Source organism: Haliotis asinina, chromosome 16 (assembly GCF_037392515.1).
Source record: "Haliotis asinina isolate JCU_RB_2024 chromosome 16, JCU_Hal_asi_v2, whole genome shotgun sequence".
In the NCBI taxonomy this organism is placed as follows: Eukaryota; Metazoa; Mollusca; class Gastropoda; order Lepetellida; family Haliotidae; genus Haliotis; species Haliotis asinina.
In genome coordinates, this window is record NC_090295.1 from 15,716,172 (window position 1) to 15,733,078 (window position 16,907).

General features: G+C 36.4%; 3 protein-coding genes across 8 annotated transcripts in view; 1 reads left to right on the forward strand and 2 right to left on the reverse strand.

The window, feature by feature from the left end:
* Positions 1-5,895, reverse strand: part of LOC137267914 (protein kinase C iota type-like) — a 76,802-nt gene extending 70,907 nt beyond the window's left edge. For all 3 annotated transcript variants that reach the window (XM_067802359.1, XM_067802358.1, XM_067802360.1), the window contains exon 1: positions 5,765-5,895. The gene's annotated coding sequence lies outside the window, so the exon portion shown is untranslated. The remainder of the gene's footprint in view (positions 1-5,764) is intronic.
* The window catches only part of LOC137267918 (F-actin-capping protein subunit beta), a 384,252-nt gene extending 369,336 nt beyond the window's left edge, over positions 1-14,916 (forward strand). Inside the window, exons 1-8 of one of the 2 annotated variants that reach the window (XM_067802368.1) lie at positions 6,555-6,671; positions 10,079-10,168; positions 10,583-10,704; positions 11,074-11,187; positions 11,346-11,487; positions 11,885-12,001; positions 12,130-12,195; positions 12,642-14,916. In XM_067802368.1, the coding sequence (XP_067658469.1) occupies positions 6,669-6,671; positions 10,079-10,168; positions 10,583-10,704; positions 11,074-11,187; positions 11,346-11,487; positions 11,885-12,001; positions 12,130-12,195; positions 12,642-12,809 (822 nt within the window). In that variant the 5' untranslated portion in view covers positions 6,555-6,668 and the 3' untranslated portion in view covers positions 12,810-14,916. Of the gene's footprint in view, positions 1-6,554; positions 6,672-10,078; positions 10,169-10,582; positions 10,705-11,073; positions 11,188-11,345; positions 11,488-11,884; positions 12,002-12,129; positions 12,196-12,641 lie in introns of those variants that run through there. The other variant, XM_067802369.1, reaches the window with a different exon arrangement.
* Positions 14,917-15,497: 581 nt separating this feature from the next.
* The window catches only part of LOC137267912 (ATP-dependent translocase ABCB1-like), a 168,631-nt gene continuing 167,221 nt past the window's right edge, over positions 15,498-16,907 (reverse strand). For 2 of the 3 annotated variants that reach the window (XM_067802355.1, XM_067802356.1), the window contains exon 28: positions 15,734-16,818. In XM_067802355.1, coding sequence (XP_067658456.1) covers positions 16,615-16,818 — 204 coding nt within the window. In that variant the 3' untranslated portion in view covers positions 15,734-16,614. Of the gene's footprint in view, positions 16,819-16,907 lie in introns of all 3 variants that reach the window. The other variant, XM_067802354.1, reaches the window with a different exon arrangement.

The following is a 16,907-nucleotide window of genomic DNA, read 5'->3' on the forward strand; positions in this document are numbered from 1 at the left end:
GAAGTCCATTTCTTGTATCATCACCTAGACGTTGCTGAAATATTGCTTTATTCAGCGTAATACTACAATCACTCACTACTGGGTCAATGCAATTTTCAGTATATTTATTATAATATACATTGTTAATTCACAATCAATTTAAGAACTCTTTCTAAACATGCTAAAGATATCATCTGCACAGATTCTCATGACATAAACACCTCTATAAACATTTTTAAGTTCAGTGTTTCTACCTTCTGGGACTTTTAGACTATAAATAATCACATAAATTTGTCATTATATAAGACAAAAAGTCAGTTTCTCTAGTCCTTTTTTTATCTACGGGTTTTTTATCAGGTACTACCTTATGAATTTTGAGATTCTGTTACACATGAAATACAGTTATTCTCGCTTAATAAAGATATTCTAGATAGAAAGAAGATCCTATGTTCCCACATTTTCTATTGATATTCAGACCTAGAAAAAGACTGAGGCTATTTAAATGTGCTGACCTAATAATATTTTCTGGCTGACATGGTTTAGTTCATAAATTCTGGTAGACCTGTACTCGCGTCTGGAAACATGAAAGAGAGTTTGGGCACTGTTTACAATACTCCATCCTCATCACAGTATGAGGCACCACAACAGAACTTAATATACCGTATCAATGTAGGGCATTCAAGCAAAGCTTTAACCACAAGACTACCTCATCACAAACAACGAACACTGCATCATCACCATCATCATCATCATCATCATCATCATCATCACTACATAGACATGTTCGTATAATACGAGTATCACAGTACTATCACTTCCTGAATCACACTATGATGCTCAGAAAAAAATCATCCCCAATAACTCGAGCAAAAGCTGAAAATGTTCTACACATTTTTTAAAAATTCACTTGCGCAAATTCCAGACCTGAAACCATCACTGACCATCTCACAACATTTTTCATGGAAATATACACCAATATAACACTCTGAAAAAATAATACATACAAGATAGCGAGGCAATCTGAGAAATCACATTTACAGCACGGAGCCATTTTCTGAATCACTCTGCAGCAATGAAAGCCTCCGACAACACAGGAAACTTCCAGTCACAAGTATCCATGATGGTACCAATAAACCACAAAACATGACATTAAACACATGCCTACCAGTAAAACAGAATCCTCTGCCACTTCATTACAAAGACTCAACTGGTCACCATGCGCTACAGAAACAGACAGTTTCATAATCCACGATCAATAGATGCTTCCACTGCCCTGTGCCAAACACTTTTGGCATCTTCCCAGCCTCCTCCGGTACGGATGATCATCACTGCCATGTTTATGAATGATCATGAATGATAAGTAAGGATGAGTCGTGTCAGGTGCTATGTATCTTATCTGACAGGATAAACTTATCTGTGTGTTCATTAGGCCAAACAACTTTTTCACTTTTTCATGACTTCTTTAAAGGGTGTTTCAGAGTGAAAAAGATTAAAAATGAAATAAAGAGTAGATGTTGGGTAATGTATTCACTTTGAAGTCATAAATTGTAAGCTGATTTGTTTAGCATGTTTCAACTTGAAAAAGAAATCTTTGGCATTCAGCATAAGCAGTTTTTCAATATTGTAATTAAATGGTTTCATACGTTATATTGACATACTTTCAGTGTAAACGAAACTCTGTATCAGAAACAATGGATTACAAGGAGACACAATGTATCAGAAGGAGACACAAAGTATCAGATGGAGACCCAATGTATCAGATGAGATATAATGTATCAAGGTAAGACACAATACATCAGGGATGAGACGCAATGTATAAGGAGACATAAAACATTAGGGAATGTAACACAATGTATCAGATGGAGACACAATGTATCATTCAGGAGACACAAAGTATCAGGGAGACACAATGCATGAGGGATGATACACAATGTATGAGAAACAATGTATCAGGTGGGACACAATGTATACTATTAGCAGTAAAACACAATGTACCAAATAGAGACACAATGTATCAGGAGACACAATATATCAGATGGCGACACAATGTATCAGATAAGACACAATGTATCAGGGAGAAACACAATGTATCAGATGGAGACACAATGTATCAGGGAAAGACACAATGTATCAGGGAGAGACACAATGTATCAGATGGAGACACAATGTATCAGGGAGAGACACAAAGATGCAGGCAATAGCTATGACTCACTTGCAGGCACATCTTGGTAAAGCACTGGAAGACCAAGGATTATAACCAGCACAAATTTGGGATTCAAACCAAGACCAGTAAATTATGTTAATACGTACAGGGTAACTGATTTGCATAGCATAGTGAGGTACTTCAGACAACCATGACACTTTAAGAAAACAGTTAAATGACTATACGATTTTGTAAATGGGGAACGGCCAAAACCATAATGCCTCACAAGGAAGTCCCAAATGCAAATATTTTTGACACTATCATAAGGTACGATAAAATTTGTTGTGAAAGTTCAAATAATACACCTTTGATTGGTGTCTATAGAACTTTCATTTATGGACATATATTGAGTCTTTGCTTGCCATTTTCAGAAAGATGTACTGTGACATATTCCTTCTATATATCTTCATCAACTTGTAACAGCTTGCTGAATTCTGCTGTATGAAATAGAATAATTCAATCATTTTGGCATTACTGGACCAAGAATATATTGAACACTCCAGTGAAACATCAGTATTCTTGTGTTATTCACATATTGATTTTATGATTTTCATCCCATGAGTTATGTACAAAGAACTTTATGTTGACTAAACAAAGTATTATTCTAACTTTATTACTCACCCGTTGAAGATACTGCAGTGTAATATGTTCACTTCATTATAACACTAGTGTACTACCGCTTGACGTATGACGTCAAAATGGTTCAAAGTTGTGACGTCACAATGCTAATGTTGATGTCGCGATTTTACTAGACCTTGCTTGATTTGAAAGCTGAGTGTCCTCACACAACAGGCAATTTCGCCACAGTTTCTGTCAATTTATGTTGGCGAGTAATAAACAGAATACTAAACTCGCTTCCGTGAAATACCATTTTCATTAAGATAAATCGTTAAAGATTTAGTATCAAAATGGTATTACACGGAAGGGCGTTTAGTATCCTCTATATACCATGTCTTACAGATTAGCATACATAACAGTGTGCCAAGGGCAGGGAGTGTTTTGATATGGGACTAATTTCCTGAAGTACACTTGACACTTTACAAACAAGGGTGACATAAAACTATAATAGGACATTTGTATAGTATACATATCCATGCAGCTAGTACATACCCAAGGTGCTGGTATTTGTGTCATCGATCATTGAATGTCAACCTCAATGGCACATTGTATTATCAATCTCAACTTCCCATGAAGTATACAACTCTTGCAGCCTTTTAGGCATGGTGGGCAACAAGCAATGCAATGACGCAAGAAATATATGCGGAAGGTGAAAGTTTGAAGACTGATTACAATTCAGAAATTCCCAAAGATGTAATAGATTTGACAGTCCAAAACAAACTGCATATCTGTTTTAAAATTTCACAATGATACATACAAATGTGGCAGAGTGATGACAAGAAATGTTAGTTTCAATGTTGCAGCTGTGGAAGCCATGATGTAAATAAGATCGGAATTCTGTGACCACATGAAAAATCAACAACATACATGTGATGACTCAAAGTAGGGCTGAGACAGGTAACACGGATACTCGGAAAGGCTGGGTAATGAGATGAACCCAAGTACCCATCTCAGTACCCAGCCCGTTATGATGTGAATAATGGACAAAACAATGTAATAGGTTAATCTTTCATGATGAAAAGGTTGTATTTTCTTTGAAGATTTAGATTTACATGGTTAAGATAATGAAAAACTTGAAATTTAGCCTCAGAGCTAAAGAATATATAGTCATATCTTGCAAATCTGATGTCAGGAACTGACATAACAGGTATCTGGGTAAGATAGGGTAATAGGGGGTAGGGTAGGGTAAAAGCGGGGTAGGGTTGAAATTTTGGATCCATCCCAGCCCGAAATAAAGTCTCAGCTCCATCAGCTTTGTAGCTTCAACTGAGATGTCAATAATATGTGGAAACTGGTAAAAGCAAATCATGTGTCGAGGTCAATATCATGTCCAATCATTGCATAATATGCTCTTCTGAAATTTCATGCATAAATTCATTTTGACACAACCTAGGGTTGCCTGTGCAATGGCCAAAATGACATTTTCAAACTGAACATGAACATCATGTCTCACATAGGTATTTATTATAGTTTCAGGAGATAACAAAAATATGTCAGATAACAATCCATACACACATTCATTTGATGTAAGTGAGCTAAAATACTAAAACCGAAAACTGGAAATGAAGAAAGGATAATCTAATTCAGTATCCCTTAAAATTAAGGAAATCAAATAATGAATCCTCGTACTGGAAGCAAAACATAAAGAATAACTGAACCATGATAACATTTCTATACTGATGTAATATACCTACATCATGATCAGAGATTTTGTTATTACATATCTTGCCTTTCAGCACTGTATGGAAAGGCTTTTTTGCAACAGACTCTATTTATGGGTTTATGCTATTTTTAGCATGTTGTTTTTGTGGGAAAGCAAGATGGAATAAGTAATGAACACATAACAAAGAAAGCAAACATTTCAACCTAAAAAATAAAAACCCAAAAGATTTATATTTACACTGGCAAAACTGTAACATCAACAGAAATCAAAAGATATGTGCCTGTAACTCCCATTTTTATTGTCACTCTATGCTTTAGAATAGATGTTTTATATAGAAAGCCTACCCTAACCGTAACACACCAAATAATCAAAATAAATAGAATACATTACAAACCAGGGTTACTTGTGGAACTCTTATCAAGAAATCAAATTAATTTCAACCCTCCTTCTAAGCTACATTGTGAAAAGTGCAAAATGAAAGAAGTTTTTTGTTTTTGTTGTTTTTTGGCTTAATATATGTAAGGATAGTATCAGTATAATTATCTTAACTCATTCTGTACTTCATTTACATGACATTCCTTAAGCAATTGTATAACTCATTATAACACTTTCTGGTATGTCAAGAGGAGTTACAAATTTGCAACAGAGGGTGTGTCTAGAGGCTTCACCATAACTCACACCTTCAACATTACACAATGCATGGATGGTCTATACATGAAATTAGCCTACACCCACACGGATGGTCATACCATGTTTCCATGTCTGCCACTAAAGACAAATAACCAAATCTCCTGCTTGATGTATAATCTGTGGTAATTACCTCACTCCAACAATTCTAAAACAAACATGCTGAAAACTCACCCTTTTCAAACATGTAAATTGTAATGGTAAATATCAAATTTTACAGAAGACACAGAAATCAGAATAAAGATACAAATTATGAGGTCTACAATGAGTTGGCACCTGCAATAACGAGGACCAATGATGTTCAAAGGCCAGTAATTAATTGAGATCGATGTAAAATTTGCATGAAATTACAGCCGTCTGATAAATCACATATATGAAGGTCAAAGTCGACCATGTTTTGGAACATCCACACATTTTCTGACTATATGTGGTCTGGTGCCGGTTGGGGGTGAAATCGCGGAAGCTGGACCATGTGTTCGGATCCTTCAGGTTTACCGACACCTGAATGTAATTTTAGTGTGACCGTATCAACTTGTGTACATCCTTCAGCCAAAACATGCATCATTGGTTCTTTCAGAGAGTCACATATGCAATTTAGTGTTTGCTTCTCTTACCTAAAACACTATGGTATAAATTCTTTATCCAGAGCCCCGCCCTCTCGGTGAAATCGATGGAATACTTCGAAAATTAATCAGGTCGAACACCTTAAGGTAGGAAAGCGCTATGTTTATCTTCAACCGGAAATCACGTGACATAGGTGCCTGTCATTTTCTTCATATTCAACATGAGGAAAATGTAAGTGATGTCAGTGTCAGAAAAGACACACAATTGCAATACATGTAAAACAAAAGACTCTTACGTTTTATTTACCCCGTGTTTACGAAAAAACACCACATGAAACTATGAAAAATATCAGACAGGGCTTGTGTTACAACTATCTACAATGTCGCTTTTATCAGTTAATTTGACAAAAGAACAGTACATACACATGTATGCATGTACTTAGTGAAAGACTAATAAGACCTTTTCAGAGTTATCAATTACTTTTCAGTGTGGCATGATATCACGTAACACACATTACTGAACATAATATATTTCCTTTAATTGCTTAATACTGTAGAGGATATTTCATCGACAAGAGGAATGAAAACAGTTCTCGTTTACAGTTCTTGTTAATATCATACAAAATAAGCTGATATATCATGTAAGAAAATGTGTCCGACTGAAACCTAAATCGCGCACCTGCTTGACCACGCATCATTAGTGATGGGAATATAGTACAGTAATTTCCTTTCCAAAAATGGAAATAAATACTACGCTAATTTTCATTGGCCAATTTTCTGGAAAAGCCCCCATTCGGATGATTTCGCATCGTATACGGAGACGCCCGAAGCATTCCAGGGGAATCCCGAGTCGAAATGCCCGGATATAGACGCCATTTTGGAGGTAGTGCGGAGCTGTCCATTGCTTCCTGATTCGTAACGGGTTTGCAAGTCTACCTTCACATACAGCTCAACAATGGTAAGACTGTCTGAAATACTTTGCCAGGGTATCTGGGGGTTATTTCGACACTCCGATGCATATTATCAGTATTGTTTAGTACCATGATTATATTTTAGCAGGTGTTTTCGCCGGCCGGAAGGGGCGGACTACGAAATAATATGAAGCTTATCATCAGAATAATTTCACACGGTGGAAACAGAATGTGTCAGTCTTATAATATGCATGATTTATTGTTTGTGCTGGTAAGAAGCATATTTTACTAGTTAATTGTTTCGCTCATATATCTGACCATCGTTTGTGAGTGTTTGTCAGAATGTCACATGAGTTCCACAACCAGATAAACTCGCAGCTGTCAATAAACGACATGACTCAGTTCAAGATTTATGGGATAATGGTCGATGTTCAAATCTAGGAAGTACTTGAATCAAACGAAAGATTAAAGCAAGTTGGTTTAAAAGAACATCAAGTGCATTCAAATCTGCAAAACATGTAGACAGAGTATTCAAAGCGTTGATCGTCATGTGATCTTCGATTTATCATGTTTATCGTTTGGGATAGTTTCTCAATCTCATGTAAAGTTATTGTCAGTTCTGATTTGTTTCTAAGAAATTACAATGCTTGTCATGGTCTGTTATAGGACTGATAAGAAATCCACATAAACAATGACATAATTCTTCACATTTGCTCTTGGCATTAAGATGTCTGTAAGTATCTCGTCTGTAAATATTATCTCGCTTGATAATAGACAGTACACCAAGTCTGATTGATTTGGTGATCATGTCAATCCAATCTCTTTTAAAACACTTTCTGTAAAGATATATGCTTTCATTTCTCATGCATAAGCATTATAAAAGCCTGATTATGAGTACTGTCTTAATCATTTTTCTTTTCTCGTAAAGTTAATCAATCAAGAGAAAGCCATGATAATATTTTCAGCATGTTTTCACTCCATTATAGAAATAAAGCTGTGAGAAAAAACCTTGATAATGATAGTCAATAGCGAGGCACCCCTTGATGATATTGTAGCTAAGTGTACATGCTCAAGTTCTACAAGACACTTCCACAAAGGAAACTCATTATTTCCCGTGACATTTCCTTACATTGTTCAAAGCAAATAACTGACAACATGGACATGGAATGTTTACACATCTTTACAATGAAGATGTAGTTTTATTCCACAATATGTAGTGTACCAGCTCTTGAATATACCCATGCCAACCCCCTTGTAATTATTGATCTATAAGTACACTGTGCTACACTCTTCTGTACTAAAGATATACCAGATTTAATTTTACTCAACAATTAAACTGTCAATCTTATCACACCTGTTAAAAAAACCAGAACTACATACCATTCTTATTTCTTTGTTACAATTTAAACATGTTGAATAACCTTTCATGGGTGATGTTTGATATAGTATGGTCCAAGTAATAGCCAATCCAGAGATTTCAATTTTGCATTGGAAGCAGCTGTACTAATAATCCATATCAATGAAGTTTAAGTGAAAGCATACGTAAACATTAGCTAAATGTATCTCTCCAACACTCCAATGTTTGATTGATGTGTATTCATGGTTGAGTGATCATTGCCTTGAAGAGATTAGCGTGACTGATTACCGAAGCTTGTTAAATACACTTAATCAGTGTGACTGGACTGGTTTGACTCAAGAATTAGGATATATATTATTAGAGTTCAATCAGATGGTAATAATTACAACACGATCAAAGCAATAATTACTTGGTAAGTAAATATTTGTGTGATTTAACTATGGTATAGAGGTAATATAATCTTGGGACTTATGTTTGTCACTAGTTTCATTTGATTGCATTAAACTCAGGTCTATATTCTTGCAGTCTCTCAGTGGCTTATCAGGCTAGTTCATCACGATGGTAAATACAGGTTGTCAAGTCAGCTGAAAATAATAACATTCTTATCACAAGCAGGGCAGAATGATTCTTTCAGGGATGAACCACAGCAAAATCTGCAACCAAATAAAAAAGTAGGTCTGTCACATGATGGTTATATTTGCAAGATCTCACTTTTTACAGTAGAAGCTGTCAAAACCAATATCTATCCAATCTGGCAAGTTGTCAACACCGGTATAAAATCTCAGTGCCATCTGTTGCCATCTGTATATTTGACATCAGCTTGACAATCCGGCATGCTGTCTAAACTGGATTATTTTTTCAGTCCTGATGACTGCCGGTTTAGACAGTTTCTACTGTATTCTGTTCCTGTGATTTACACAACATAAATAAAAATAATGTTTTAGACTTTTGCGCATTTCATATGGCACATTCTGCTTCAGGAATCATATTCCAATGACAGATATATGTTTAGTTCAACAAATTCAGGTTGTATTCGTCTAACATGAATGCAGTGTGAAACGAAACAAACAGAAGGGACATTTTCATCTCTGAATCAATGATTTGGGCTCTCAAAAGACTAGAGCACAAGATGGGTGTTCGGTATCAGCATTGTACACATTCATGCTGACAGTGAGAGTTTTATGCCACACTCAGCCAGTATTCCAGCTATATGTATGATGGCAGTCTGTAAATAGTCGAGTCTGGAACACGCAGTCCAGTGATAAACAGAATGTGCATAGATCTGTGCAATTTGGAACTCATGTGTCAACCAAGTCAGCAAGTCTGATTAACCAACCCCTTAGTCGCCTCTTACGACAAGCATGGATTACTGAAGATCAATTCTAACATGGTCCTTCACAGGCACATCCTTGCTGAAGTTAAATGGAATTTACATGCCAAGTAAACAAGTTCTGACAGTATTCCTGGCCTTTAGGCCCCAATTAGATTCCTTTACTAATATTGCTACTTCATCATAAAATCAATGCGAACATATTCTCAAGTCTCATCTTCTCATGTAACCTCTGTTCTAATGCGGACATATTTCCTGGTTCTCGTAAAATCTCCTGGCGACAAAAAGTCACAACAGGAGTTATCTCCCTTTTCTGTCCAATTAAAACGCGTTACATCAACTTCGATCCAATATGGCAGCTGTTGTGGACTTAGTTGATCAATATGCAAAGGACAGAGAGGGTATTTTTCATGGTTAACTGAAAATCAGAAACTAGCAATTGAAAGTGGGGCCACAAATATCCCACCTCTGCCAATGACAGATCTGTGACTGTGACACATAAGACATTTAATGGCTAGCTGAATCACATGGAAATTACCAAGGTTTTGCGAATGATCACTTTTGAAAGAACGTTTGCTGATTGCACAACTAAATCTGGTTGCAACCAATCATGAATCCTTAACCTTCGCTCCGTGAGCAGCCATGTTAGGATATAGGTTAAGTGGGAAGATTTGACTTGCGTTGCATCTGTGGAAAGAAAATGTTGCAAAGATAGCAAGGGACTTTTTTAGTTTTTACACTTCATTGCCTTCATCTTTTTTTTACAGACAGAGCAACAACTTGATTGTGCATTAGATTTGATGCGCAGACTTCCTCCCCAACAGATAGAAAAGAACCTCAGCGAGCTTATAGATTTGGTGAGTTGAATATTACAGGCCAGGGATAGACACCCTTCTCATCAGGGGTGAGTGAGGTTATTTTTATGCCACACTTAGCAGTATTCTAGCTTCATGATGGTGATCTGTAAATAATTGAGTCTGCACCAGACAGTCCAGTGATCAACAGCAGGAGCATCGATATATGCATTTGGGAACCGATGACAATTGACATGTCAACCAAGTCAGCAAGTGTGGCCATCCAATCCTGATAGTTGCCTTTTACAACAAGCATGGGTTACTGACAGATCTGACAAGAGACACAGTTGACAATGAGAAACAAGAGAGGTGCAACTTCATCAGAAACATTTTAGCTTCCCTGTAAAGCCAGACTTACTACAAGTTCTCCAGGAATCTTATCACAGCATAACAAAAGTTTCTGTCTCCATTCTCTAGGTGCCAGCTTTGTGTGAGGACCTCCTTTCCTCTGTGGACCAGCCGTTAAAGATTGCCAGGGATAAGACAGTGGGAAAAGACTTCTTGCTGTGTGACTACAACCGTGATGGGGACTCCTACAGGTAGGTGGGGCACCATGCTGCAGGGGTGTGGGGAATCATTGCTCAATCTGTCCCCAGATGGTTGTGTATATCTGAGATTCCATCACATATGAATTATAATAATAAGATTGCTTCGACTGATCTAGTGGTGTCAGTTCTTGGAAAATTGCTAGTTCCCAGTAACTCTTGATTGTTTTTACTGATGCCATCATGTGCTGTGTTTAAAATTGATTGTAGCATTGGTGTCATTGTGGTCTGCTATGGTGTGTAATTCAGTCAACCCTTTAAAGTTTAGCATCAGTCATTTAGCATTGCCCTGAGAGGACAACTTTTGCTTTTGTTTAAGAGACCTCCGTGTATTGCATGACATTCAGTTTTCTATGTTTCCAGATCACCATGGAGCAACACATACGACCCACCCCTTGATGATGGCACCATGCCTTCAGACAGGCTACGGAAGCTGGAGATCGAAGCGAACAATGCTTTTGACCAATTTAGAGAAATGTAAGAATTAAGGAGTTAATAGTATATTACAATATTTGGCACATTACTGGTCATTACTCTGCAATATTGGTCATATGACATTGAAGTAGACATTTAATCATTAATTGTTTATTGTTTGATGAAAGCAATGGTGAAATATTTCAATATTGCGTGTCTAGGTACTTTGAGGGTGGAGTTTCCTCTGTGTATCTATGGGACCTGGACCATGGTTTTGCGGGCGTGGTCCTTATCAAGAAAGCTGGTGATGGATCCAAGAAAATTAAGGGCTGCTGGGATTCAATCCATGTCATAGAAGTTCAGGTAGCATGAAATTGATTCTGGATTGGAAATAGTCCCTGGCAGCCATGCTGGTTGTAAAATTGGGTTCTCTAAATTGGTGATCTACACAGAAGATGTAGATTGTTCTTAACAACGCCAGTCACCAAACTGGCAGACCCAGACTTGTCATTGTTTACAATGTTTTCCATGGTTTTCTTTTTGACCGAAAATATTATTTAAATGTTTCCAGTTAAGCAATTACATGGCATGGTTCTTAATGCAATCCTAGATATAAACTGTAAAGTATTCATGAACAAGTATTGGTATTCATAGCTATACAGTCATAAAAATATTGTATTCACTTCATAGTGTATTCATTGCAGTGCTATTGTCAGTACTCTACAGTGTATACATACATTTGCATGTGTTCTTGTTCCAGGAAAAATCCAGTGGAAAAAGTGCCCATTATAAACTGACATCCACTGTGATGTTGTGGCTACAAACGAATAAGGAGACCTCAGGGACCATGAATCTTGGTGGAAGCCTCACCAGGCAGGTACGTATCGTATCATGACCCCAAAGGCATAATCAGTCAAATACCAGAAATAAATTACATATGATGAGTACCAATTTTTGACATTTGGAATTATGTGTAATTACATGAAATGCGTCCTTCTGTTTCAGGTAGAACAAGACGCCTCGGTTAGCGAATCGTCACCACATATTGTCAACATTGGTAGATTAGTCGAGGTGGGCTTACAATATAATTTACGATGTATTTTGCCTCTGCATTTGTTTCTGATTCAGTAATCCAAATGAGAATGAAAAATTGTGTTATCTGGCACCTGACTCAATTTAATGTCACCAGTAAGAACACGCCAGCATTTTATGCCACTTTTATATTCATTTTGTCTGTAAATATACTGATGTTCCATTCCTTGGATTAGAGCGTATAGTTTTACGCTGCTTGTAACAATATTCCAGCAATATCATGGCAGGGAACACCAGAAATTGGCTTCACACATTGTACCCATGTCGGGAATCGAACCCACATCTTTGGCATGATGAGAAAACACTTTCACCACAAAGCTACCCTCAAACCCATTCCTTGATGCTGTTCAACTCTTTGATTTTCTTGATTTTCTTTGAATCACGTTCAGTCACTTCGACTCATTTGCCATTTTTGTTTTTTCCAGGATATGGAGAACAAGATTAGAAACACATTGAATGAAATATATTTCGGAAAAACAAGGGACATTGTGAATGGTGTTCGATCTATTATGCCAATTCCAGACCAGGGACAACAGGAGGCATTAAAGAACGATTTGATGGCTGCATTGTCGAAGAGGCCACAAGCTCAGTGATAGAGGTGTCTTTCAGTGTATGTGTGACAAATCTAACCCTGACCTGGTCCACACTGGGACTCTCACTTCGACACACTTCGACACACTTGCCACAGACAAAATAACCATTCATAAGGTTTTCTCAACTTTCATAAATCTTGGCTTTTGAAGAGGGTGCAATTGTGTTCTTTCTGTAAATGAAATTTGATAAGTTTTTCTTTCTGTACAAAGATTTTTATGTTTGAAAATTGTGCATAAGATGTATGCAGTTAATTGTGCATAAAATGTTTGCTGTTAATTGTGAATTATGCTTTCATGTATGATCAGTTTGTTAATTCTTTATTTATTTTTGAAAGATTTAAAGTGTGCCAAGTACAGTTTCAGAGAAAGAAATTTACGTAAAAAGTGGTGTAAGATACTATGGTGTAATTTGTATAGAAAAACAACATATTTATTATTTAATCATTGTAGGTCTTCTAAAGTGCAATATTTTACTGTTGCAAAATATTTTTGGAAATATAAATACAGGTACTAAGTACTGTCTGCCATTACAATGTGCAAGTTTTAGATAAACACTTGAGAGCCCAAACTAGGTACAAGGTTCAGTCTGGTATACTTAAAATAACACTTTGTTTATACTGCACCTTATTTTGTAAATATTCAATGGTAGAAAACAGGAGCTATGATTTCAGTGCCAACGAGCTTTTTGCACATTGGTTGGTCAAGGGAGATAATTGGTGTTGAGAAGGAGTAAGGAATATTGAAGAATTATTTGAAGTTCAAGCCATCATTCCATTGGAATTGTTTCTTTTTTTTGTAATTTTAAGCAGAACATAAAGAAGTCACATATTTACATTCAAATCACAGCATTTTGCATCTTGCACAGAAAATTTTCAATTTATTCTATTTAATGACTGAGGAAAAAGATTCCATGTTCTCCATGTGGTAGTACTTGGCTATACTCATGATGGAAGCATCTGAGTGATACAGATGAACGTATATAACTGTTTAAGTTAACATTTTGTCTTCAAGAACGACAGTATTACACCTTATACCTGTAACAGAAACATAACTGCTACCGCATACCCTGCTGAGACAATAATAAGATCAGATAGTCTGATGTCAGTATAACCACATACTTACTTGGCATATCTTGTCTGATGGCACCACTCGGCCAACATGTGTTCTTTATCTTTCTTACATGAATACCGACCAACCATGTTACAGGATTTATCATAAATGAGAATATAATATGTTCTGTTAGTCTGTTTGACAATTCATGCAGACGATTAACATGTACTCTTGTTTCGGAAAACCCTAAATAAGAGCATCCCTAAACTGACTAAATGTACCAGTTCAATTCCTAATGTTATGAACCTCAAAGTAATACCTTTCAGTTTTTTGACCTTTCAATGGCAAACCAATTTGTTACATGAAACACGGGTGAAAATGTGATGTTCACCCACCCTTTTTTTCAAATTGTAACCCCTCTTTCTCAGAAAGCTGTATTCACCCCTGAAAGAATATTTCTCATTGATGATTGTAAGGATTCTGAGCATGTCTGCATTTCCTGATTCGAACAATTTGCGCCATCACAATGACTGGTTGATTCCATTGGGCTTGATTCATGAGTTTTCACTTCAGAGTTATTGCCACAATTCTGAAGAATTCCCCAGAATCGGTCCTATTAAAGATTCATAAAAGTTCTTCACTCTCTGCAACATTTCATTCTCCCTTCAAAAATCTTCCCAATCTCATTAAAATCAGGTCTTTTATTGCAATTTATCTCTGTGAAGACATGCAGAAGCTAACCTTTGATCACGCCAGGTGAATTTTCTAACCAGGCCCAACCAGTGCAGTGGCTTCTGAATTCAGTTAACAATATTTTTGAGATTGAAGTCTTCCCTTCTTGCATCAAAATATTGTGTGACCTCTTCAATGCCCAGTCTCACATGGGACAATGTATGTATTGGTTCTTGATTATCTGAATTATTACGGAATATGTAAATTTTTATTATGTTAGAAATTAACATAAATGAAAGAAATGCTCCTGTAGGTAAATGCTGTTTTAGCTGCTACTTGAAAATTTCATAGCTTCATTACTGAATAAATGCATATACCATTTTCATTGTGTGTTTTTGTAGTTTTTAGTGTGACAAAACTGAGACTGTATCAGATGCAAACAAGTGTTGCGCTGGAAAATCAGTTTTGGGAAAAAAAGATGCGCGAGAAGCCATGTGAGCACAGCTGGACCCTCATAATTGAGGGTTCCACACTGAAATAGTAGTGCTAGTGCTCCACTTCATTTGGGTTTAGGGGCTGTGGGGTAGCTTAGTGGTTATAGTGTTCACTCATCACACCAAAGGCTCGGGTTCGATTCCTCTCATGAGTATAGTGTTAGTGTGAAGCTCATTTCTGATGTCCCCCAGGTGTGATACTCCTGGAGTATTGCCAAAAGCGGCATAAAACTAAACTCACTCATTCATTTGTGGTTGCTTAGACCCAGGTTAGCTGAGACAGGAGATCTGAAAACAATGATGTCAAGATATGTGTGAAATGTTGCCATAACTACCTAACTACCTAGATGAACTATGACATCACCGTATTACAATACCAATATACTGCAATACACTTGACAAATGATACGTGTTGTAATATATTTCTGACAATTAAAATCAACACACAAATCACACAACACTGATCTTTTCCTTTGTTGTCCAGTGACAAGGTGGCATAGTTTAATTACTGTACTGGAATCCCTGACTATGTAACTACAGAGAAGGACACATGACTTAGGGAAAAAGATATATACTAAAATATTGAAAACCTACAAATGGTAAACAAATCTAGGTGTGTAGTAGGGCTAAACGTTCTTGATATTTGTTTTTCTTTCCTTGCGTTAAATACCCATGGCTATTTACTAGATATATTAACAGAATACCCCAAATTGTTCACAGTAGATAAGATTTATTGTCAATAGAAACATATATACATATATCAAAACTATCTGATTATGAGGACAAGACAAAATGTATTCTGTTTCAGAAGAACATGTCTATTTACAAGCAAACTATGACATTCTGACGGCCACAAGAATGTATATTAAATAGCATCAAATCTAAACATTAGTAGTTCTGTATATAAAGCTGTGCTTTGAAACAATTTATTGACATTGCTCAGAAGTGAAGATTTTGAGTAATAGGTTAACTCATTCATATCTTCTCCCCTTTGGCTTCGTGTCTTAAAAGATTTTCTCGAGGGTGGTGGGGTAGACTGTAGACCCAGGTTCGTTACAGCACATGGGTAAAATAAGTGGATCCTATTAATGGTGTCCTTGCAGTAATAATGCAGGAATATTGCTGAAACCTGTACAAAACCATACCAACTGAACAGTGTTTTTGCATTCATGCAAATTTAGATTTAGGAACAGAGGGACATCTAAAAACCATATTATGCAATATTTGTGAATCTTAATGGATGTTGCAATTCAAGAATGTTTGAAACAATGTCATGTCACAAAAATAGAAGCGCAACACAAAATATCAGATAAAATATATTCAACACTTCATATCACAAAGAACAAATCAATCATAAGTTGATTGGAAATACAGTATCAAGATACAAGAAACAGGTTTTATCACAATTTTCAGTGGAAATGACAAACATATAAAATCATTTGAACAATATAAAAAGTGTTTTTTTATGACTCAGTTACTTCAAATCATTAGAAAATGAACAACTGTAAATATAATGTCATCTGTTTTCTCATATTTTCTTCACAATCTAACAGTAAATAATGTCCTAGTTTTCTAGAATATACATTTCTTCAAGACTTGTTGAACTGCTGGCCTTCTACCAAGGTCGAGTATGCACCTTTCTTTGCTAATAGTTCAAGATGGGATCCTTGTTCGATGATGGATCCGTTTTCAATCATGAAAATGACATCAGCGTTTTGTATTGTGGAAAGTCGGTGTGCAATGACGAGACAAGTCCTTCCCTCGCGTGCGTTGTCTAAAGCTGACTGCACAATCTGAAACAAGGGCGACAACTCTGTGAGGTATCCGACAGAAAATACTCACTGGGAACCTATCCATTCTCGATTATAATTGATATTTGTTT